The sequence below is a fragment of the Ochotona princeps genome, chromosome 2 (assembly GCF_030435755.1).
Source record: "Ochotona princeps isolate mOchPri1 chromosome 2, mOchPri1.hap1, whole genome shotgun sequence".
In the NCBI taxonomy this organism is placed as follows: Eukaryota; Metazoa; Chordata; class Mammalia; order Lagomorpha; family Ochotonidae; genus Ochotona; species Ochotona princeps.
The window spans coordinates 73,058,683-73,084,141 of NC_080833.1; the positions used below are offsets into that span (position 1 = coordinate 73,058,683).

The 25,459-nt window shown below is 38.6% G+C and overlaps 1 protein-coding gene across 1 annotated transcript; it reads left to right on the forward strand.

The window, feature by feature from the left end:
• The first annotated feature begins 340 nt into the window (after positions 1-340).
• Positions 341-20,381, forward strand: CLCA4 (chloride channel accessory 4). The gene is made up of 14 exons (XM_004582192.2): positions 341-544; positions 4,546-4,686; positions 4,809-4,956; positions 6,949-7,057; positions 8,188-8,365; positions 8,930-9,148; positions 11,112-11,339; positions 12,992-13,169; positions 14,616-14,722; positions 15,763-15,978; positions 16,541-16,808; positions 17,477-17,647; positions 18,804-19,037; positions 19,700-20,381. The coding sequence occupies exons 1-14, from the start codon at positions 386-388 to the stop codon at positions 20,161-20,163; spliced, it is 2,820 nt and encodes a 939-aa protein (XP_004582249.2). The 5' UTR covers positions 341-385; the 3' UTR covers positions 20,164-20,381.
• The last annotated feature ends 5,078 nt before the right edge of the window (positions 20,382-25,459 follow it).

Sequence of the window (25,459 nt, forward strand, 5' to 3'; positions counted from 1 at the left end):
GTTTATTATTAATTTTCTCCAATTTCACATTTCATTCTAGAGAAAATAAGATTTAATATAAAGTATGTCTTTAGGACATATATGAACTAAAATTGAAAAATATAGAAAATATGTCCTAAGAAAAAGCGTGTGATGAATTTTTATAGAAAGATTTTTAATTCTTTTGCTTCTTGATTGCTTTTAATATAGTACACAATGAAATACTTGTGTAAACTTAAGCCAGTTATTTTCCTGGATGTGATATTGACCTTTGTACTCTCAGTTTATCATAATTGGTCAGCACTGATGTTTTTGGGAGTGTATATATACATGTATATATATATAGAGAGAGAGGTGAGCCATAAGCTTTTTGAACATACCTGCACTGGGGTTGAGAACAAGAACCATGGGGTTATATAGAAGCTCAGTTTTCCTCCTAGGCTTCCTCCTACTGCAGCAGTCACATTCTTCCTTGGTTAAACTGAATAACAATGGCTACGAAGATATTGTCATTGCTATAGATCCCATTGTGCCAGAAGATGAAGCATTAATCGAAAAAATACAGGTAAGAAAGAAATAAGATTTTTTCTGTTTAATTACAAGGGAGGGAAAAAAACAGCTAATGATAAATAGTCATAATAGAAATTTCTGAAAATGCTCAGGGAGCTAAAATACAGTATGAAGCCTACAAATTCCTCTCTTATTCTTTGTAAAATACAGAATAGGTTGTTGTAAATTATGCCCACTTACTATGCTCTAAAAGACTGCAATGAGCATATTCTACCTACGTAACTGTAAGTTAGTAATCTGCTCTCCCTCTCTCTCTCCTTCCTACTACTATTTCTAACATGAACTTATTCCTAGTATTCCCAGTAGAATAGAACAAAGTAAAATAGTAATTGTTCTAAGAGATAATTATTTCTGGCTTGTATGATTGTAATGGTTATATGGGCTTTAAAAATACATTTTATGATAGGCAGCATGCTGCAATGAGGGCAATGTTAGAACCAGCAGAGGGAGCTCAGTGCCATAGAAGGATTCTACCCTACCTCAACTCAAGACCTAAGACAGGGTGGGGAGGCCTCTCTGATCATCAGTTTTCTTCACTTATACATTAATATTCGGTCTCATCTGAAATTATTTATACAACTCCATGGTGTGCATGGGGAAAGAATAGTGCTTTAAAAAATTTTCTGCCTTATGGTGTGTATGTTCTCTACAGACATAGAGGTAATAAAAATAAGTAAACAGCAGGTCACATGCTTGTAGGTGGTGTGGAGCAAAATACATTAGTTACAGAAAATACAGAGTCTAGGACTGAATCAAGCACTCTGCTTTGTAATATCCGTCCAGCCTGTAGTATTTCATGTGTATGTAGGGATTGGTGTTACAGTCATGTAAATGGGGTTTCCTAATCCTGAGGCAGGGTAGAGTGTGGTTACTGTGACTTGGAAGGTAGTATGTAAGACCTCAGTGACGATGTGCTGTCTGGGCTGAGACCAGATGGACGGGAGAAAAGTCCACTGCAAAACAGCATCGCGCAGGTCAGGGCAGGCATGCAGTGAGCAAGGAAGGAACAGTGACTTAGCAGGAGGGAGAGAGGTCTGAACCGAAGCTGGAAAGGTGGCAGGGCTTTGGCCTTCAAGCTGAGTGAGGTGATAGTCCACAGAGGAAGGCCCAGCCGAGGAAGGCTGGGCTCTCCTGCTGTGTTCTGGGCTCCTACCGACTGCAGTGTGGAGCCAACAGCAGAGGGACTCCGCTTGTCATCCACCTCGTCTAAAGTGCTGCAGCACAGCCATGGAGCAGGATCCATGCCAGGAAGTGGCACAGATAGCCAGGACATGTGACTAGGACAGGGAGGATGTGACAGGAATGATCAGTGTGGTGTGATTTGGAACATATTTTCAGGTTATTCTGGATGTATGGAAAGCGAGATAAAAACGCAGGAAAGAAAGACAGCAGGCAAAGGAGACTTCCGGAGTTTAGCCTCAACACTTAATGGCATTGCATTCATTTGAGAGCAAGAAGATTGCTGCATGGGAGTGGGGAGCGGTGGCGGAACCTGGCAACTGTAAGATCAGAAGTAGGCTGGAATGTTTTGAATTTGTGGCTCTTGTGAAAAATCCAAGTAGATAATGTAGGAATTTGAATTTAGTGTGGATTTCTGGATAGAGATAAGTAATGAGGTGTCATTGGTGTATAGACAGTCTTTAAAAATACGAATTCATTGGATATGTGCAGACATAGACGGGAAGGCATCCAGGACTCTGATATCTAATGTTTCTTCTGACTATAATATTCCATGTAACACAGAGACTGGTTTCCAGTCATGCAAAGTGATCTCTCCTATTCCTGACATCAGTGTCTGTGAATGTCTTGCACTCATGTCCTCCACTGCTGGGTCCTGATGCTCACTGTAGCCTTCTGCCTGGTGTTATTACCCACAGAAGTCAACGGGCATGGCAGCTCCTGCAACCAAGTAATCATGCAGCTGTCACTTGTCACTTATTCCCAAAAAACACTGTTTTAGCACAGGCAGGTTTGTTTATTGGTACCTCTTGAGTTGCAGAAGATAAAAATTTCTTTTGTTGAAGAATGTGGATTCCCACAGCAGTTACCACAGCTAATATCTGTCAGGGAATAGTGGATTAACCAGAACTTTTCTGAACTCAGCAAAATCTGAAATAATTTTTTGCAGGAGCAAAGCCTTTGTTAGCACATTCCTTTATTGTTAGTTACGAATAGAAGGTCAGTTGTTTGTATGCATGTCTACATTACGAAATGTTTCCTGACATTGCACTGTTCTCCACAAAGTCATTGCATTTATATCATTAGGCCAACAATCTTGTGAAGTTATCATCTGCATTTTGTGTATGATATCATTACATTAAGTGAAAATTTCAGAAGGGAAATTATTTTTCCAAGGTTCAATTAAGTAACAGAATCATGGCTAAGGTTTATTTATCACATAAGCTTTGAAAATTAATAGTTATGGGTTTTAGTTATGGCTTGGATGACCAAAAAATTTCTTTCTTTCCTGTAAAAGTGATTAACTAATTTGTGGTCTTAATCCTACTCTTAAGAAAACTATGTGGCCACAATTAACTTTATGCTTAAGTGGATTATAATTCATGACCTGAACTATTCAATTTTCAGTTTACCTTTGTCTTTGTGTTTATGTTGCTTTTTGACTTGACAGTGCTTTGCTTTGAAACCATTGATACATCTTCATCTTCTTTGATCCAACTAGGTTATTATAGGACCTCTGAGAAGGAATTTAGAAGGAATGTTAAAGGGAAGTGTATGAAAATCATTGTAGCCATCTTAGCATGCCCTGGGGAATGACCTAATGGGGTCCCATAAAGGGATCTCTGAAGTCTCTTTGCCAGCCAGGAAACCACTGATAGCTAAGACAGCCTCCTGGGATGTGGAGACTCCAAAGGAAATGGCCCCCTTGGTGTTGTACATTGCACAACCCACACAACTGTATGGGCAGCCTTAATTGTTCAACTCATGAACCCATTTCAAGCACTGAACACATTTTTGTTTCGTATATGTGGAGAACCTTCACTTCAAGCAGAAGGTGAAATGGAAATATCACTAAATAAAAACAAGAAGAGGTAACATTAGGGAGCAGAAAAGAAGCTCTTTCATTTGTTCTGGGTCAATGCTGAAATAGCCTCCACTCTTTCTTGAGATGTCTCCAGACCCCTACTCCAAGTTCCCTGCAAGTCCTCTGACTCTTCAATTCTCTGTAGTCTGGCCTCCTGACTAATCCCGGATCAGTCTATAGATCTCATGTTAGGCATGTCCACTGACACACTGGTCTTTCTTAAAGAGAAGCAAAAATGGAATGCCCCTATAATGCCTGAAGAAGAGCATTTGTATCATGAGCATTTATGAGAAAAATAAGCTCCACGAAGGAGTCTGCCTCAAAAACAGCACTGTAGCCCAGGATGCTTGTAGCAAGATGAAGAGCTGGATTTCTCAGCAGTTCAGTGGGCTTGGTCACATGGAACATAGAACTTTTCCCTACTCTTTGCACCAACCAAATAGGAAGCTCTAGGAAGGGATTGTTTCGCTATTGATTCTTGTTTTAGGTAAGGGAGGAGGATACTGAATAGCAAGTGGTATTATTTTCACCTGGTTTGGAGAACAACAGTTCTATGCTCAAAATCTTGCCTCTGATGCGAATTTTTTTTTATAATATTACCCTCTGGACTCCAAGGAATGAAGAACTGAGCTTGATGGCATTACATAAATCATCCAGGTTTAACATTAGAGCTGCAGCCAAGTAAATAACTCCAAAGTGCATGAATAGGTTCAAATTAATCGATTTCTCTTAACACCAAACAGAAACCTTCGTCTTCTGATAAAACGTACTGAAAAGCAAAGCCTTACAAAGTGCAGGATTATGCGTTAGTTCTGCACTGATGGGGCAGTGAAGAAGCTGAGCAAAGACCCTGCCAGCCAATCCGCGCCTTTGCATTAGCAGTGAAAGCCGGGCAGCACCTGTGATGAGCCCCTGCTCAACTACTTCACTCACTTTTTTTTCTTTACTTACAGGATATGGTGACTGAAGCTTCTGAATACCTGTTTGAAGCCACAGAACAAAGATTTTTTTTCAAAAATGTATCTATATTGATTCCTTGGACTTGGAAGGAAAATCCACAATACAAGGACCCAAAATATGAGAGCTTCACACGCGTAAGAGTCAAATCTTTTCTTTAAAATATTTTTTTCAATTTTGCCACTATTATTTTGAATCTTTCTAACTATCTAGGTCATGTCTATTGCTGATGTCTAACAATGTTTTTAAACATCCCCAGGCTGATGTTAAAGTAGCACCACCTGTTGTCCCAGGTGGAGATGACCCATACACCAGGCAGTTCAAAGAATGTGGAGAGCAGGCGGACTACATTCATTTTACCCCAGACTTTGTGCTGGGAAACAAACAAGACGAGTATGGACCATCAGGTAGGAACTTTGATGAAAACACCGAATTCTGAGATAAGCACTGTGCACCCAGGTTAACTGTGCAAGCTTTGGGGCCGAAGGGCTAGCATCAAATCCTGGCTCCCCTGTTTATTAGCTATGTTTGGCCTTGAACAAGGGACCTACTCTCACTATGTGTATTCCCTTTCAGATGATGGAAAGAGTTTATACCCTGTAGAATTTTGGTTGACAGTACAGTAAATATGAATGTAAATATATTCACTACTGTGTCTAAAGAAATTTGAATACAATGCAGCAATAATAAATATTTCTCTTAAGGAACCCTTGGTACAGTTGAATTTTTTTCTTGCTCACAGCTGGATGTAAAGCAACCACAAGCTCCCTTCACAGCAGGGAGATGGGTTGTGATAGAAAAACACCCAGATGCTAGGCCCTTGACAGGAGCAAATCTCAAAATATAATTTCACTCCTATACATGCCATTGTTTGTACTCTACATTAGTTACCACATATCAGGGGAAACATGATATTTGTCTTTTGAGGGCTGGCTTGTTTTGTTAAGCCATCCGATTTTATTATTAAGTTCTCCTTTAATCTTATGCAAATAATTCTCCTTTAATTTGATATATGTGTTTGTGAAAAAAATTTCAAATTCTATAAGTCATTCCCTTAAAGCAAATCTTGTATTGAAAAAAATAATTAGAAAGAGAATCCTCAAAATGTAGGAAAACTTTCAAATAATAATTATAATAATAGTAAGTATCTAGAAAGATCACCTGGACTACCCAGGGAGGAATTCAGTGTGGCTAGAGGCTGCTACAGCAGATAATCAATACACACACACACACACACGAGCAGCAGAGACTTAAGGAAGAAATATGACTTTTTCCTAATACAGACCCTTCTCTGTTTTCACATCTCAATGACAGAGTGAGAGCTGCAGAAACACACCTCACAGTGCATCAGTCATGGTTTCCAATCTCTTCTCGCTTCTGTTTGTTTTTTAAGATTTATTTATTTTTATTATGAAATCAGATACACAGAGGAGGAGAAACAGAGAGGAAGATCTTCCGTCCAATGATTCATTCCCCAAGTGAGTCGCAACGGGCCAGTGCTGCGCCGATCCAAAGCCGGGTACCAGGAACCTCTTCCGGGTCTCCCACGCGGATGCAGGTTCCCAAAGCCTTGGGCCGTCCTCAACTGCTTTCCCAGGCCACAGGCAGGGAGCTGGATGGGAAGTGGAGCTGCCGGGATTAGAACCGGCGCCCATATGGGATCCCAGGGTGTTCAAGGCAAGGACTTTAGCCGCTAGGCCACGCCGCCGGGCCCTTGCTTCTGTTTCTTAAGCTTTTCCCAATAATCTAAAATAAAATATCCAGTTATGTCTCCTTGCTATATTTCAGTCTGTAGATTTGTCTTCATTCTTCATTTACTCTAAAGGTCTTATGAAAAGAAAGTATTCTAATTCCCTCCCAAATCTTCTCCAAGTCAAGAACTATATCTCCTACATTTTAATAGTTCTTGCCACTTTTTGCTGCTCTGAATATATATTAATAATCATTATAATGTATCTTATAATTGCTTATATCATATGTGCTAAACACAAGAAAAGAATCACTTCATTTTGACACCCAAAAAATTATACATGTTCTACATGATCTACAACAGTGTTTGCCAATCTTTTCTTCATCATCAACTTTCTAAGGAGCATTTTAATCATTTTTTCCTAATTGTTTCCCCATGCTATTTAAGCAAAGCAGTATCTAAGACTTTTTGCTTCAAGGACCCAAAACACTAATCCCTTTCTACTCTGCCCAAGCATACTGTGAAATAAAAAGATAACATATAATGTAATGCAATATTTTTAATAAAAGCATAAATACAAATGTCAGTACTCATTGATAACCTAAATCTAATCATATTTTACAACTGAAAGAAAAATCTCTTGAAAATATTTGAGATGCAAATGTTGTCACTTGAATGATGACTGGCTACTTGAACTGCTTCTCTACAGGTAGAGTGTTTGTCCATGAGTGGGCCCATCTTCGCTGGGGAGTGTTTGATGAGTACAACAATGATGAGCCTTTCTATAGGGACAGTTCAAATAAAATTGAAGCAACAAGGTATGGCTATTAAAATTTTCATAGATGACTTCAGTCTACAAGTTTTCTCATTTTTCTGATTTTAATCTCTTTCAGATAACAATCATTCATTTCTGTCCCAACATAAATCATAGATGCTACTACAAAAAAGCACTTCTCTTTAAGAAAATGTATGTTAATGTTGCAACTTACCATATCTTATACTTCTCTACTACAGCTTCGAGAAGTCAGTATAGTGCAGTTGTCACCACATGAAGGGAAACTAGAAACCTAGCAGCACAGTTACTCACTCTAGAGAGCAGAGTCGTTGATGAAAGTCAGTTCCAACTTCCATACCAGCAGCCTCATCAGTGTCAGATGTCCTGCTGTGGCTGGACATGTCACAAATGTGCAAACCAAAAGGCACCAAGTTTCAATGAAGGTTCTTTCTTTGTCCCGTCGCACCACATTCCCAGCACTTACATGAAAACTATTACATTACTGTTGTTTATGTCTGGTGTGTGCTGCAGAATATGCACCACGAGTGTTCATATAGACAGCTACATTGTATTCACCAAGTAATGGGTCAACAGAAGCATAGACCAATTTAGGAGATTCCCTAATTGAAATCCAGTCATCACTTCATACATTTGAAGCAGAAGTACCTTGTGAGATGGAATATATTCATACATGAGTGCTTTTGTTAGAATCACTGCCAACTGTTCCCAACTCCTGCTACTACAAAAGAAAAAAATGTCTAAAATGTTTCCATCATCCTTTTTCCTATCATCCTCTTGGTGACACTTCAATCTTTGCTTCCACTGAAATTTTCTTGTGATAAAAATACTCCCTAAATAATCGCACTTATAGCTATTCATGTCTCATCCTTTTGAAAAAAAATTTCCAAAAAGAAATCTGCAAAGAACGCCAAGCTAAATGTGTACCTGCAGTGATTATAACTTATAACACATTATGTTATGATATAATTTATTATAGTATAATTAAAAAGTAGCTAATTAGTTTGATGGGGACTTTATTGTCAGAATGGAAAGTGCATGGTATACATGGAGGAAATACTTTGATACAAAGAACATCATGAACAGAGTAATGGGAACTTATAGGAAGTATCAATGATTAAATTGTCTCAGAGATTCACTGTCATGTATCCCTAGGTGTTCCGCAGATATCACTGGTACAAATGCAGTTTATGTCTGTTCAGGAGGCAGCTGCGTAAATAGAAGATGCAGAACCAATTCTACAACAAACCTGTATGAAAAAGACTGTCAATTCTTTCCTGATAAAGATCAGCTTCAAAAGGCATCTATAATGTACATGCAAAGTATCGAGTCCGTATGTATGCCAATCATTGCCTCTAGAATTTTTAATCAAAGAATACATTATTATATCTTAAAAATACCTGTCAAGTGACATTAGAACCAAGTCATAGTATAAGCATGGCTGACAGAGTAATAAGCAACATAACAATAAGTACTCAATTAGTATTACCTAGTATCATTAACATTATTAAGGTATGTGCACCTTACTATAACACTAGTTCTCGTTAATCATATTTCATCCAATAGGCAATATACTTGCAAAATGCATTTTAAAAGTTTTCATTTTTCTATTTTGTTAATCTTTTAGATTGCTGAGTTCTGTAATGAATATGTGCACCTTACAATAATACTAGTTCTTGTTAATCACATTTCATCCAATAAGCAATATATTTGCAAAATGCATTTTAAAGGTTTTCATTTTTCTATTTTGTTAATCTTTTAGATTGCTGAGTTCTGTAATGAATATGTGCACCTTACAATAATACTAGTTCTTGTTAATCACATTTCATCCAATAAGCAATATATTTGCAAAATGCATTTTAAAGGTTTTCATTTTTCTATTTTATTAATCTTTTAGATTACTGAGTTCTGTAATGAGAAAAACCACAACCAAGAAGCCCCAAGCTTACAAAACAAAAAGTGTGATTCCAGAAGTACATGGGAGGTGATCAGTGCTTCTGAGGATTTTCGAAACACCACACCCATGGTGGAACTACCCCCTCCCACAGCCTTCTCCCTGCTGCGGTCCAGTCAAAGAATTCTGTGTCTGGTTCTCGACAAATCTGGAAGCATGGGTGTAAGTTCACGGGCCCATTTTTTTTTTCTGAACATAGGGACAGGGGAGTTACTGAATGCCTAAGACCACTCTGAACTCTATGTACTTCTGGATTGTTCTAAATAGCACAGAGATTCAAAGGACTTCCTTTTATCAACACCAAGTACATTGAACACAATACTGTAGCAAGAGAAGCTCAAGGATCTCTGATTTCATGCAGGGAATGAGTGGTTGACTGAGGAGAGCTATAAAGCCCTTCAGTAAAACTTGAATTGGAGGGTCAGAACTGGAGATGGGAATTCAAAATTGTTTTTAATTATGGCTCCTTTCCTGAAAGCACTTGAGATAAATGAAAACAGAGAGGAGATCAGTGGATGTTGAGCTCCATTGCAAGTCAAGGGAAAAAAAAAAAAGTAAAATTTCTAACATGGTTTTGTCTTTCTGGCACCAGTTGTACAAATGCTCTCTTTATTGCCAAAAATACAACAAAAACTTTACAATAGAGCATGGGTGAAAAAAGGGGAGGTATTTATTCCTTCTGCTATTATTCTACACATGTCAGGTATTGTGTCAGGCTTTGAAAATACAGATTCGTGTCCTTGAGAAGTTCATTGTTCAGTAGAAAGTTTTTTCTCTAACTTTACCCATTAATTGACTAAGTCATATTCAGTCTCCAAAATTTAGGAGAGACATTCACTTCCTCTAGGAAATGAAGTGAACTTACAGACTGGAATAGACCTTTGTGATTCTCTATTATTTCCTGTGTATTTTCTAGGGTTCTATGTTACATTGAAATTACACCTAATTCTCCAAACTATATTGAAAGAGCCTTTAGAAATTGTAACCTTGTCTGGTTTATCTTTGTATTCCCATTGCCTGGAACAGAGTTCATCAAACAGGAGTGATCAGTAATTAATAATTGGAATGAAGGGACTATAACAATCAAACACAACTCAATAAGGCACCCGGCAGGATGACACATGTGAGGCAGAACACAGCATGCTGAATAAAGGTCTTAGCAGGGGAAATAATTGAAAAGAGTAGTGAATTATACATAACAATGAAAAGAGCTGCAATAACGTGATTTCTTGGGGAGGACACCTAAGCACTAGACACAGAATATACAAGTGGTGTAGGAGTGTCACTGTGGAGAAAAACATCCCACGGTCAGGAAAAAAAAGAAGCAGGTTCCTCTAGGGAGGGCAGAGGCTGAGTTGCAGTACATCAATGGTGGAGAGAGCCCTAGAACATGAGGAGGCAGATTTTTCATTGAATTTCCTTGAGGGGTTCAGAGAAAAGTTTGAACATGTGTTCATGAGGTGCTACAGACCAGTGCATGGATGAGGTACAGGGAAAGACACATTTGTAAAATGCAGGAGAGCCTGGACAATCGTGTAAGGAAGAGGGATGTGGGTCCTGATGCATAAACAAAGAGCCAATTCCAAGTAACCCACTGGTGGAGAAGTGTGGGCCATGGGAGCGGGGCAGTGGGTGGGAGAAATTAGAAGTAAAGATATAGACAGGACCTCTCAGAATTATCTGTGGCTTGGGCAAATGTTACCCTTTGGGTAGTGTAGCTTCTGGCTGATAGGGCAATTCCGTTCTCTGGAGTTTGAGATAATCCTGTTTGAATTTACACACCGGGTTGTGATTTCATCTGAAAACAACAGGCAGAGAGTCCGTAAGATGCAAATCATTATCTCCAATTCCACCTCACTTTTCACTCTGCCCCTTTGCCTTTAACTTGATGTTTAGCTGTCAGTGACCAGCTCTGGTTAACAGTTTGTGCTATTTACTGTATATATATGTCCTATAATACACTTAACTTTATTTTTCAACTTTGGCAAATGAAAAAAAAAGTGATCTTCAGTAATACCAATTAATATTCATAGAAAATTCTTACCAATAAATTTTATGCATTCATTTTATTTGATCTGCTATTTTCCAGTCAAAAAGCACTTCTTCTGTTGTCTTTTTTCCTCAGGGTTATGACCGCCTGAATCGAATGAATCAAGCAGCGACATATTTCCTGCTGCAGGTTATTGAATATGCATCCTTGGTGGGGATGGTTCACTTTAATAATGTTGCCACTACTCAAAGTGAACTGATCCAGATAACAGGCAGCAGTGAAAGAGACCAGCTCAAGAACACCTTGCCCAGCGTGGCTTCTGGAGGGACTTGCATCTGCTGTGGAATTACAAAAGCATTTGAGGTGAAAACCATACTGTAAACATTTTATTCTTTTATTTGTTTTCATGATATTTTGGATTAAGTGCCTGCTGCTCATTTGCTGCCTAATTTTAACACAGTTGTTCCAGAAGCCCAGGACTACCCACACAGGAAAAAAATCACTTGATCATTTTTTAGTGGATCAGTGAATTAGTGAATCAACTGTGGGTGAAAAAGTGAAAGATGGACCAGATTATAAATTCATTGAGATCAGGGACTTTGCTGCTTCTTGTAATGTGATAGCTGGTGCTAAATGTGTTAAATAAGTAAGGATGCTGGGTCCAGCAGTTATCAAACTTGAGACAATGAAGTAAGCTGTATGACATGACTTCACTTTGAACCAATTCTCATTTTAGTCTCATTTAGTTTAGGTAACTGATGTTTATCACAGCAGATCTAGCAAGGACTGTTGGTCATCCTCATGATAAACTACATGAGTCGTACCAGAGTGCTACTCACTCATTATACTGTAGGAAACTTTAGTTTCTTTGATTTCTTTTGTATTTTCTATAGAAAATAGATATTTCTACCTCATATAGTTATTATGAGAATTAAATGCAGTGATAAATGTATATGTTTAGGACAATATTTACTTATTATAGGGCAACCCTATAATGTATGGTAGTGATTAATAATTTATTTTTCTTCAGATATTCTGAGTTCATTATAACAACAATTGCATCATTTTCCTGCTTGGAAATCTAACATGTCAGCTAAGAATTAGAGGACAAGAAAGAGCTAATGACTCAGGGATGAAGGACAAATGTAAAGGTTCTTGAGAAGAAAGGGAGGAGTGTATTGTTTTACCAAATAGTAGCAGCAAGGGGCTTGGCAAATGGCAGAAGATAAAGCATGGTTGGAGAGCTAGAAAACAACTAGACCTTCAAAAGTTTTTTACAGCCTAAAAGGTTTGTATGTTGAGCAACACAGAAAACTGACAAGTGAAAGCATCAGATTCTGACAATTTATGCTTCAGGAAGTTGACCCTGGTTGTCCCCATGAAATGAATTGCAAGGAGGTGGGCAAGATGGTGGCAGGGAGCCACTCTGGAAGCTTGGACTTGTGTTATATTGTACCACATAGGTAATACATCTCCAGTATTCACTAAATGGCAGCCCTATAGCACACTAGTTCTCTCACATTGGGGAATACTCTGCCAATCATGTTCATTTTTGCCCCTCTCTGTGTCTATTCAGTCATGGATATAAAGCAGTAAATTGTGCTCAGTTCTTCCCATGAATCCATATGGGATGCCGATGCCACAGGCAGAGGGCTAGCTTACTACACCACCACACCAGCCCCAGCAGAAATAGATTTCGTGGTACATTTTGCAGTTGCAGGTTGGATATCTGGTTGTCCTGCAGTTCCCAGGCTGAGACATTAAGGTTATCTGTTGTAGCAGAGGCTCACGCCTAACTTCATTTAAGTAAATACTCCCTGCAGCAGGGGTGAAGAAAAAAATTCATTTTACATTCTCCCAGAGAGTACTGGTTGCAGGTTCTGTGATTCTACAACAGGAACTCTTTTTTTCTATCCTGCACATCTTATTAATTTTTTCTTTAATTAGAAACATTTCTTTCCATCCTATTTGATCTAAAAGTACCAGATGGTAACTGGTTTAAATTATGTTGTCAGGTGTTTAGAAGACATAATTCCCAAATAGATGGATGTGAAATAGTGCTTCTGACTGATGGGGAGGACTCAACTGCCGGCAATTGTATTAATGAAGTAGCGGAGAGTGGAACGATTGTTCATCTTATTGCTTTGGGACCAAATGCTGAGTTAGCAGTGAAAAATATGCCCACAATAACAGGTAAAGCATGATCAAAATACTCCAGACCTTTAATAGCAATACTTAAATTTAGAGACCAAAAATTCAATAGCTGCTCTCACACTGCTATTCAGCAGAGGCAGGCACTTTGCAAAGACAACCTACCCACGTTCCAGTTCCCCTCATCTGCAGAGGTTGGATAATCAGATAGATTAATAAAACTGCTAATCAGTTCACAAGTAAGATAATATTGCTTCACAATAGTGGAATGCAGAAAAATAAAGTTTTATATAAACAGAGGAAAGCATTAATGCTCCAGAACTGTATGGAGTAAGGGAAATAAGGCATGGAAAGCTAGGTGATTTGTAAGCTGGGCCTTGTGCAAGGTGTTGAATTCACTGGGAAGAAAAAATGGGGAAAGAAAAGAAAAAAAATAAAGAAGGAAAAGGAGGTATAGAGGGAGGAAAAAGAAAGAAGGAAGGGCGGAAGGAATTAAGGAAGGAAGCAAGGAAGGAAAAAGGGTGGAAGGGAAGGGAAGGGAAGGGAAGGGAAGGAAGGAAGGAAGGAAGGAAGGAAGGAAGGAAGGAAGGAAGGAAGGAAGGAAGGAAGGAAGAAAATGAAGGAAGGAAACTCATATTAGGATGACAATGGAAGGCATATGGATGGAATAGTGATCCCATGACACTATCCACAAATCAGAGCGGAGGCTATGGGATGAGAGATTGCAGTAGACGCTCAGGCTGAACAGAACTAAGTAACAACGGAAGTTCTACATCAATATTAACTAATAGTAGCTGTTGTTTTAAATACATAAACATGAGATAAACGCCAATTCTATTTCCAATGTCTTCTTAAACATAATAAACAATACGTCATCTGTGACTATCAACTCTTGATTTTAACATTGCCAAATACAAGCTTTTGAAGGCTTAGTTGTTGAAGTTCCCATTGTCTTAAAGTGCTTTCATGGCCATTGTAAAATGTAATTCATTCACAAATATGGCCACTAAAGGTAGTACCTTTCTGGACTTGTCTCCACTGCTTAACTGTGTGTTCTCTATCCTCTTTGCCAGGTACTGCCAGAATAATAAATCTCTCAGATTTCATGTATCAGCTCTACTCTGGCTGGAAAATGTGAAAGCCAGCTTTGTTCCAATGGTGTCACAAAAGTGAATTGCTCTCCTAAAGAGCTGTGTAAAGTCTGTATGGTTTAACACATGAATTAAAAAAAATGGTTGTCTGTGGTTGTTTCATGTATTTCAGGTGGTGAAGCTTTTGACACTAAAGTATTGAGGAGCTCAAAACATCATAGTCATGATATGTTTCAATTAGGATTTCAGAATTCATCTTTAGAGTTATTGAACTTTGTGTATCCTAACACGTATTAAGAGTATAATTTTGTTTAAATTATCAATGCATTAATCATAAAAATGTGACAAGCACTTTTTTTTAGGAAACAGTCTGGTGTATGATGCATTTGCATTCCAGGAGGAACACATTATTATGCTTCTGATGAAGCCCAGAACAATGGCCTCATGGATGCTTTCGGGTCCCTCGTGTCAGGAAACACTGATCTCTTCCAGAAGTCGATCCAGGTCAGAGTTCCCACTCAGTGTTTTCATGTTTATGGTTACCGCAACTGAGAAAATGTTGGTTTCAAGTTTTACAATCTACATTTTTCTTAAAGTGAAATTTTAATCCAAATTAAAACTTCAAATTGAAATAGCAATTATTGTTCAGATACAGGCAAACTAAGTGATGAAATAAAAAATATACTATTCCTTTTTTTTTTTTTTTACTTCCGTAATGTTAGGCATAACATCAAAACTTAATAGTGTCAAATTCTCCACCAAAGACTGTGTGTGTGTGTGTGTGTGTGTGTGTATATATATATATATATATATATATATATACACACACAAAGTGCAAAAGTATGCTTTTGCAAAAATTAAAGGAGAAAAAGAAAGAAGGAGGAGAGTTTGAGGGACAGAAGAGGGCAGATATGGTTATCTTCTTAGAATTGTTATCTATGAAATACACGAAATTTGTTCTTATATTACTAAAACTATTTTTTATGACAAAAAATCCAACTTAAGCAAATAACTTTCTGAGTACATTCTTTAAAGAAGTTTCATGTTTCCAAGATTTCCTCATCTTTCACTGCAATGAAAAGTATTCTTGAATACTTGTTTCAGTGCTTACTTGGTTCTTGTTCATCTGACTTTGTCTCTGCTCAGTCATTCTAGCCACAATGTTCCATGTAAGATTATCATGAAGATGGCAAAACACACACAAACACAGCAGCTAATTCTTCTCTGTAGTTGTAGTATCCTAAGTGTATGCTTTTAGTTTTGCCACAACCACTGAGAAGATATCATAGAATTAAACCTCCAACTGTAAAAGCCATATTCCCAATCTGAAACTTTTATTACACCTTGTCCCTCACTCAGCCCTGTCTGTGTTCCACTCCTGCTAACTGGCAACCATTAAATTCCACTTGGTTTTTAGGGAGATCTAAAATGGTATTCCATATATAAGCTTGTTCCTGGGCCAGAATTAAGAGCCAACATCAAAAGAAAAAACATAAAATTATTTTCTCCTGCAATCATTAACTTTTAGATATATTTTTGCACAGCTTGAAAGTAAGGGATTAAAATTGAACAGCAATACCTGGATGAATGACACTGTAATTATTGATAGCACCGTGGGAAACGACACATTCTTTCTCATCACATGGCAAAAACAACAGCCAGAAATTTCTCTCCTGGATCCCAATGGGACATCAATGAACACTTTCACAGTGGATTCTGCCTCCAAAATGGCCTATCTTAGTGTACCAGGAACTGCAAAGGTAAGCAGTCATCTTTTATATTTCTTCTGAAATTTCTCTAAAAGCTGAAAACAAATCACTTAGTATTATAAGTGTAAGGGCCAATGACTTCATCATCTTTAAATTAAAATAATGTATTATGTACTTTTAATGCCTATGTGATCTTGATAATTATAATGGCAGAAAAGGGGGAAAAAGAAGGTATGTATCAGGAGGAACAAAGAATCGGTAATCTAAGAAAAACCTTTAGGAGGGAGTATATGTGATTTGGTGTTCAGATAGCTACAAGATCCTTCATCGGCAGTGCCACTAGGCCACAGAATCTGTGGACTTTGACGCCAAAGAATGGGCCCAAAACAAATGCAAACATTCTCAACTTTATTTCTTTCCAGTGAGGCATCTTAAATTATTGACATCACATGTTACAGTGTGTCCTGTCTGAACTGCTTAAACTCTCAACCTTTCACCCTCATAAATCTAAAAGTGAAAGAAAACACTGCTTCTTCTACTCTACATGTATTCTGCATGTGCATGAAAGGAATTTGGAAATGGATATTTACCATATTTTCATTGAATTTTTTAGGTAGGCATTTGGACTTACAGTGTTCAGGCCAAAGCCGACTCAGAAATATTAACCATTACCATAACTTCTCGGGCAGCAAATTCGACTGTGCCTCCAATAACCGTGAATGCTAAGATGAGTAAAGACAGCAACAGCTTCCCAAACCCAATGGTTGTTTATGCAGAAGTTCTTCAAGGCTACACACCTGTTCTTGGAGCTAATGTAACAGCTTACATTGAATCACAGACTGGAACAACACAAGTTTTGCAACTTTGGGATAATGGTGCAGGTAATTCATAGAGTTTCATAATTAGTATGTATTTTTGTAACTCAGGCCAGCAGGAAATTCTATCCAGGTAAAACCAGCAAACTGAGTAACACAGTGTCTTACTCAGTCAGCAAATATAATCTGTTGTTATCATTACTGTTTGGCACCTACACAGCCAATGTCTGTCACCAGTTTAGGAAGCTTTCATTCTGGAGATTGAGAACTGCATCAAGATTTCTGGGCAAATGCACTAATGGGATGTGGGCTACAAAGTCTGAGCAGAGGATGAAGCTCAAACAGCCAGATGTCATGTGATAGAACTTGGGCACTTGGCACAAACAAAATGCAAAGGTAGTCCTGGGAACTGAGGCCCAGGTGGCCTGGGACCACCACAAGAGAAGAGAAGTTACCACTGGACCTCAAATGACAAACCTAAGCAGCAGGAACTAAGATGCAGAATTGGTCATGCCCCACGTGCTTGGTCTGAATGGGAAAACCATGCTTAATGATCATCAGACTGTGGATTGTCCCCAAAACGGAACCTTCTCCTGCGATGTAGGTGAATAAGCAAATAGCCAACCTGATAGACATCTGAACTATCAAAGATGAAGGCCAATGTTTGTCTTAGAAAGTTTACAAATACATCTTTTTTTGTAATTCTTATGTGTTTCTTTCATTTCTGTGATAAGGTGCTGATGTTTTCAAGAACGATGGGGTCTACTCCAGGTATTTTACAAATTATACAGAAAATGGAAGATATAGCTTAAAAGTACGGGCATATGGAGGAACAAACTCTGCAACCAGAAGTTTACAACGTCCACTGAACAGAGCCATTTACATTCCAGGCTGGGTAGTAAATGGTGAGTAACATAATAATTGAAACCCAGTGATAGCTTGAAGATTACAATCCCACATGATTAAGCTTCAAACATTTTGCAACTCAGTTATTTCCATTTCTAGAATGGCATTTTTAGTTGTGATAGGGTTCACCTCCAAATTCACACAAGTCTGGCACAACATCCACACTTAGTATTTAATAAATGCCAGTTGTTAGTTTGAAATGCCTTTACTGTTCAGGATATTATGAACCTAAGTGCAAATTAGTAAATTTATCTTTCTAAATAGACGTGCTCTAAGAGTAAATAAATCCCCTTTATTTGAAATATTTTGATTAACTGAAAAGAAAAATATATCAACCGATAATAAGGATTAAGAATGCATTCTTATCCATCTGTCTCTTACCTGGACCCTCATCTTACGACTTTAAGGGGCTTCCTATGAACAACTGGGATATTACCCCCAAGTACTGTTCCTTAAGTCTTACAGCAGGGAGGGAGGAACAGGTGGTTGGAAACAAATTGACAACAAAGTCTTAAGGTAAATTCATAGCTTGGAGATTATTTTTAAGACATATATTGAATTATGTGGCACATTCCCATTTAGTGTATTCATAATTCCACAGTAACTTTTTATCCAAGTCCATCTTACAATATTCTGGTGAGGATACTAAAGACAAACTTCACATCAATTGGATGATTCTGATTGCTTTCAAAAACTTGGTACAAATGTGACTTTACCCATGGGTTGAGGGGACAGGTAGAATCTGAAGATTTTTTTTTTTTTTTAATTTAAAAGGCCCATTTACAAAGAGAAGCAGGGACAGAGAGAAAGATCTTCTTCCACTGGTTACTCCCCAGATGGCCGCAACAACCAGAACTGAGCTGATCCAAAACCAGGTGCCAGGAGCTTCTTCTGGCTCTCCCACATGAGTGTTGGATGCCAAGGCTTTGGCCATCCTCTACTGCTTTTCAGGGCAATGGGCAGGGAGCTGGATGGGAAATGGAGTGCCCATATTAGACCCTGGCACATGCAAGGCGAGAATTTAGCCACTGAACCATCATGCCACGCCTGGCAGGTAGAATCTGAAAAGAATAGCTGGCTGGGGAAGGTGATTCATTGGATTCTGAAAATACTGTACAGCTTTACCCACTGTAAACTATGAAATTTTTCATGCAGGAGTAATTGAAGGGAAACCTCCCAGACCTGAAACTAATAAAGATACTGAGACAACCTTAGAAAATTTCAGCAGAGCAGTGTCTGGAGGTGCATTTGTGTTATCAAATGTCTCAAACAATCCGTTTGAAGACCATTACCCACCAAGCCAAATCACAGACCTTGATGCCACATTTGATGGTGATGAGATCATTCTGTCATGGACAGCACCAGGTGAAAATTTTGATTCTGGAACAGGTAAGGACAAAGGGACCTATGGTTATGACTTAAGTGAGAAGGACTCATTGCAAAAGCAAGGGTGTATAGTTGGGTGAGAGGAGAAGCAGTTTGAATGACAACTAACAAAAATATTAATTTTTATAGTCTGTGGGTTTTTTTTAATTCAAGAGACAGGGGCAGAGGGTTTAGACAGACAGAGCTCTGCTAGTTCATGCCTTCCACTCAATACCTTACAATGCCAAGGACTAGGCATGACAGACAATTACAGTAGTTCTCCCAGGTGGATGGCAAGGTCTCAACTCTTCCAGACATCATTTGCTGCCTCCAAAATATGCATTTTCAGGAAGCTGGAATTGGGAGCCTGAGCCAGGAATCCAATACAGGTGCTTCAATATGGAATGTGGGTATTATGACTGGCATCTTAACCACTAGGCCATCCACTCACCCATCACAATCTGTTTCTTTGAATCAGATTCATATATTTTAATCTATCTCTACTTTTTTCAAACATAAACAGTAGTATTTGGAAGTATATGGAAGTTAGAACTCAGCTTCTGTTACTGAGTTAAGATTTTTGAGATGGGTTTATATTTTGTGCAACCATACAAAATTTTTTAGAATAAATGAAAAAGAATTAAATGTTTACATTTCATAACTGCTTGTGTAACTTTTCTTCTTAGCCCAGCGGTATATCATAAGAACAAGCAAAAATATCCTTCACCTACGGGACAATTTTACCAATGCTCTTCCGGTTAACACCACGACTCTCTCACCAAAGGAAGCCAACTCTAAGGAAACCTTTAGGTTTAAACCAGAAAACACTGAGGAAGAAAATACAACGTTCATATTTGTTGCTATTCAGAGTGTTGATAAAAGCAACTTGCATTCAAAAATATCCAATATTGCCCAGGTAGCTCTGTTTATTCCTGAAGCAGATCCTGGTCCTGAAGAAAACCCAGGTTCTGGTGGAAACCCGGGTGCTGGTGGAAACCCGGGTGCTGGTGGAAACCCTAGTCAATCTGGAGTCAACATTTCTGTTTTGGTGTTGTCAGTGGTTGGATCTGTTGTAGTTGCTACTGTAATTGTAAGTACCACAATTTGTATCCTAAATAAGAGAAGAGCAAGACTTCAAAGAGTTTTCTAAAAAAAAAAAAAAAAGCAACACGAGTAAAGAACATTTCTGAATCTTCTATTCATCTCGTGTGATCGTCAAATCCTAAAAATCACTTTAAGAAGTCTAGAAAATATACTTTCATCAAACATAACCACCCATGGGCAGATGAAAAATCATGTCAATAGTCAATTTTATTTATTCATTATTTTATGTCTTAAATAGTGACTAAAGATCCTTTTTCACATGGATACCCAATTGTGAATTATTTTTTGGATGTGAAATTTTCTAGAAGTATATTTCAAATTACATGAAGGTAAAATTTTCTGAGTAACCAAACTGCAAGTGTAAAAAGAAAGTAAAGTTGGGGCCAACATTGTGGCATAGTAGGTAAAGCTGCCATCCCTTAAGGGCCAGTTTGTGTCCCAATTGTACCACTTCTGATCCAGGTCTCTGCTACTGACCTGCAAAGGGAGTAGAACAATGACCCAAGTGTCTGGGTTCCTGCCACGCATGTGGGAGATCTGGGAGAAGCTTCTGATTCCTGGCTTCAATGGCTCAGCCCTGGCCATGGCTGCCAGTTGGGGAATAAACCAAAAGATGGAAGATTCCCTATGTCTTTTCTGTCTCTTTCTCTTTCAACTCTGAATTTCAAATAAATAAATATATTTTTTAAAAGAGAAACATTTAGGAAGAATTAATTTTGTTTTGTCACCGTACCATACCATGTAAGTTGATACTACATTCATACACCATAACAACTGAGCTCATACTTACTATAATTTATGTGCGTAAGGGATGTTAGCAATGTGGGACTCATAGCTAATTTTCATTCTAGTTTCATCCCTACCACTGAGGTGACCATTCTAAATCACATGCAGATGTACAAAATGAGAACAATATCAACTGAAAAATGAAAGAATAAGCATACATTCATGAGCTGTGAGTTACCTAAGAAATATCCATCAGGCAGTGGGGCAAAGAGTTTGCAGAAAGGTAGAGTAAATACAATCAAAGCAGCATCTCTAATTGTGACCTTGGGCAAAAAGAGGACTGTAGCCCATTCTTAGCCTCTCTGATGAGCTATGGGATGGTGCTTTACTTAAATAAACAATTGAGGGGCAGGAACTTGACCCTTGTGAAGTCATCTAGAATGTTTATGGCACGTCATGTAGAATTTAATATCCATGTGATCATTATGGCATCTAGTCTTTTCTGCTCCCAGATGAGACATAGGTGCATCCTGGGAAGGCTGACATTTTAGACTGACAGGTAAATAGATAAGATGATATTACAGGGCTGGCAAGAATTCCAGCTCACGTGAAGAGCTGAAGAATAGATTCACTCATTCGCATTCTTACCTCATGTAGCCTTGGCAGAAAGTGTTTGTTGATTTGGAAGTAAACTAATATAAAGCCACATAAACTGAGTATAAGGCTATGAAGTCGTTATGCTCTAGTGGGGCCCAGTAGTAGACTCTCCTTCCAGGACAGGCATTGATTTAATTCTAAGTCCACATGAAGTAGCTAACTGTGGATTACTAAATGGTTACTATTGCTAAAGTCAGAACTAGTTGCAAAGTTTATGTTGCCCAGTGCCAAACAAAAATGACTAGCCCCTGTTTTAAGAACTTTAAGACAGAAACAGCGAAGTTTTAAATCAAGTTCAAGGCCTTTTAAAGCACAGAGCTTCATGCAACTGCATAGATTAGTGATTGCACCTGAAATATTCAGTTCCTGCATGGCCTGTACATGAAAATCACATGGAACCATTCATAGTGTAATCATCAATCTAGTTAATCATGAAGAAGTTAACTGTGGAAAGAAATCTAGCTTTCCAAGTAAGAAAGATATGAAGCCCTAGGTGGGACAGGACAGCCTCTCTCTGTCTCAAACATAGAAACTAATGTGTACAGGTCCAGAATTTTAAAAGAAAGAAAAGCCGGTGTCAGCAATTATTCGAAAGGATACTCCCCTAGGAGGTAACCAATTTGCAGGATCATAAGCTGATTATTCACTTCCCCACCCAGGTCTCTCAAGCTGCAGTACTAAGAAGGGATCTACAATCACAGTTTCAATCTCAATTGGTCAGCCGGGAATGAGGAGACTGCCTTGCCATGCTCCTCCACGTGGCTGATGTGTTTAGGGTTGCAGATCAGAGTGCTCCAGCAGAGTGTGTGTAAAGGCAGCCTCCAAACCATGGTGCCTGCTGAGTGTGTTCCATCACATGTGCATAAAATAGGCCTTAGAAGAGAGAGTACACCTCAGCACAGCACTGCAGCCAAACAGAAAAGCATGACAGCCAGCCTAAGCATGGTTTCCAAAGATTCATCCCCATCACTTGGCCCGGATTTTCTCTGATGCACATAATGTAGCTGAAATGAGAAGCAGTTCCATTTTTGTATTCCTGGAAACCCCGACCTGATTTGGGAAAAGTCAGTTGTACTAATGAAATAACACATAGATGAAATCAAATGACTGCTGTTTCAAGCTCGTAAGTTTGGGGACATTTGGTCCATAGCACTAGTAATCAATAGCAACATAAACAATACCCGTATTAGCCAAAGTTCCTCCAGAGCCACTAGAGATATCATAGAATGGGGTAGGAAATTTATTAAGAGTTGTAATGAAGAAGACACTAAAGAAATTGCAGTATCAAAAAAAACTATCAAACAAACAAAAAAAAACAAGCCTACCCAAAACATGGTAGTTGGAGTTAGCGCTGGATTTTGGTTTCCAGGCATGACCAGGGAGTGGGGTGGGACTGTGAGGGCAGCTGCTGTAGAATGCAAGAACAATTGGTGTCTCTAGCTGACCAAACCACCATGGGTTCGTTGCTAGGAGTTGTGTGGTGGGCCTGGGACCCCTGTGGGTCAACATGGTCAGCCTTTCAGGAAGAAGAGTCAGACAGGGAGCAGAGAAGAACAAGCTGGCGCTCTCCCCTCTGTTAGGGTTGCTGCTTTACTCTTGCCAAGTTCTAGCAAATTACTCTCTGACCAACCCTTACCCAGAATCAAAATGTTTCCTGGAGAGGCAGCTAAAATTCATCCAAATTGCCTCACTAAAGCCATGGAAGTAAGCCCCAGTGTCATGCTGTGAGGTAATACGGAATTTTCCTATGCAGTGGTAATTGGAGCCTACCAGCAACCTAATTTAAACAGGCAGCAAGCTGGAGCCTATGATTTCATGTGACCACACTGGCAGCAGTGATTACAGAATTTCTGGTCCGTCCCCATGAGCAACTGTGGAAGTGTGAGGAGGCAGTGTGTTCACCTATCTGCTTTAATCTGTATCTTGTGAGGGTTTTATACACCTTACTTGCTGACTCAGTAATGAGTGCAACTAAAAACAGCAAGTCGAACCTAAGCTGTCACTCTTAGCCATCTTCTCACTGGCACACATGTATATTTCTGACATTGAATAGAAGAACTAGCAAAACCAGAAGACAAACACACAGAAGGCAAGGGAGGTTTACTAAAGACAAATGAAAAATAGGAGAAACTGTAAGATTATGAAGAAAAAGGAAAGAATGAATAAAGAAGGAAGGAATAATAAGCTGTTTGGATTAATCCTAAGACATAACCATAGAATTTAGTAACATACAGTTATTAGAAATCTTAATTAGACCTATTTTTGAAAAAAAAGAATGTATTGAGTTAATAGACAAAGATCCTTTCAATAATCTTGACTGTGAAGTAGAGATTTGAGAGGAAGTAGAAATTAGGAGGGTAATATGTAGTCAAAATACATGTTATCTATAGAGCAGTTACCACATTTTATTATAATACTATAGAATTTTATTTTATATATATATATATACACTTCCTTATTGCGTATATATGTTAAAATGCCCAAAGTAAAATTTTTTGAGGCTTATATATATTTTTATTGGAAAGGCAGATCAGATTTACAGAAAAGAAATAGAAAGATCTTCTATCCTCTGGTACACTTCCCAAGTGGCCACAAAGGCCAGAGCTGAGTTGATCCAAACCGGAGCCAGGAGCTTCTTTCAAGTCTCCCATGTGAATGCAGGGTCCCAAGGCTGTGGGATAACCTTCACTGCTTTCCCAAACTGTAAGCAGAGAGCGGGAAGGGAAGTGGAGCAGCCAGGGCTTGAACTGATGTCAATGTTGGATCCCAAGTTTGCAAGGTGAGGATTTAGCCATTGAACTATTATGCCAGGACCCAAAGTAAAAATTTTATGAAAAGTCTTTTGATTAATATTTAGATATAAACTCAAGCTGTAGCAAAACCTATCTTTCTCTTCTGTGAAAACTGAATAAGTATTGTATGTATCCCAATGATCAATGGTAGGCATTGGGCTCCATTCTTGCTTATATTTAGTGTTTATTTCAAGTCAATTGTCATGATAAAATGTTTCATATTGCTGTTCCCAAAGGCTAGGGATCTTACCACTGAGAAATATCTGTCCATAAGTCAGTCAGCATATTAATTTCCTATTTTTATCAGACACTCTGCACTAGATGCCATAAAGACAGAAGAAAATGAAAAATATTGCCTTGGTGGGAGAGAAAACGTTTCTAAGTCATATATCTGATAAGGGGCTAATATCCAAAATATACAAGAATCCAAACAGCTCAATTGCAAAAGTAATAATGATAATAATAATTTTTAAATGGGAAGAGGACCTGAACAAATATTTCTCAAATATGACAAGCAAGTGGACAACAAATATATTTAAAAAAAGTTTATAGAACTAATCCTTACAGAAAGGCAAGTTAAAACCATAATGAGATATCACCTCACATTTGCAAAAATAGCTATTAGCAAAAAGGTGAAAGATAGCATGTGTTGGTGAGGGTCTGAAGAAAATGGAAAAATCATACACTGCTGGAGAAAATACAAATTAGGATAGCCAGTATGAAAAACAAAGTACAGGCTGTACAATTAGGAAAACAACCAGGGCCAGTAGAGTGATGTAGCTGGCTAATCCTCTGCCTGCTAGTGCTGACATCCCAGATGAGTGCTGGATAGTGTGCTGGCTGCTCCACTTACAATCCAGTTCTCCTGGGCATATGGCAAAAGAATGGCTTGGCAATATAGTCTGGGAAGACTGCAGAGACTCCTGAACCTATGTAGCAGACAGGAAAGAAGATCCTGGCTCCTAGCTTCGGATGAGCTCAGTCTGGCCATTAAGACCATTTAGGGAGTCAACCAGCAGATGGAAAACCGTTCTTTCTCTGTCTTGCCTTCTCTGTAAAAATCTACCTTCCAGGGCCTTCAAGACCCCCATGCTTGGAGGCTTTTCAAACTCGGCACAAGTAGGTACAGCTCAGCACAGAAGGGAGCCAGGTCGTGGCAGGCCTCCA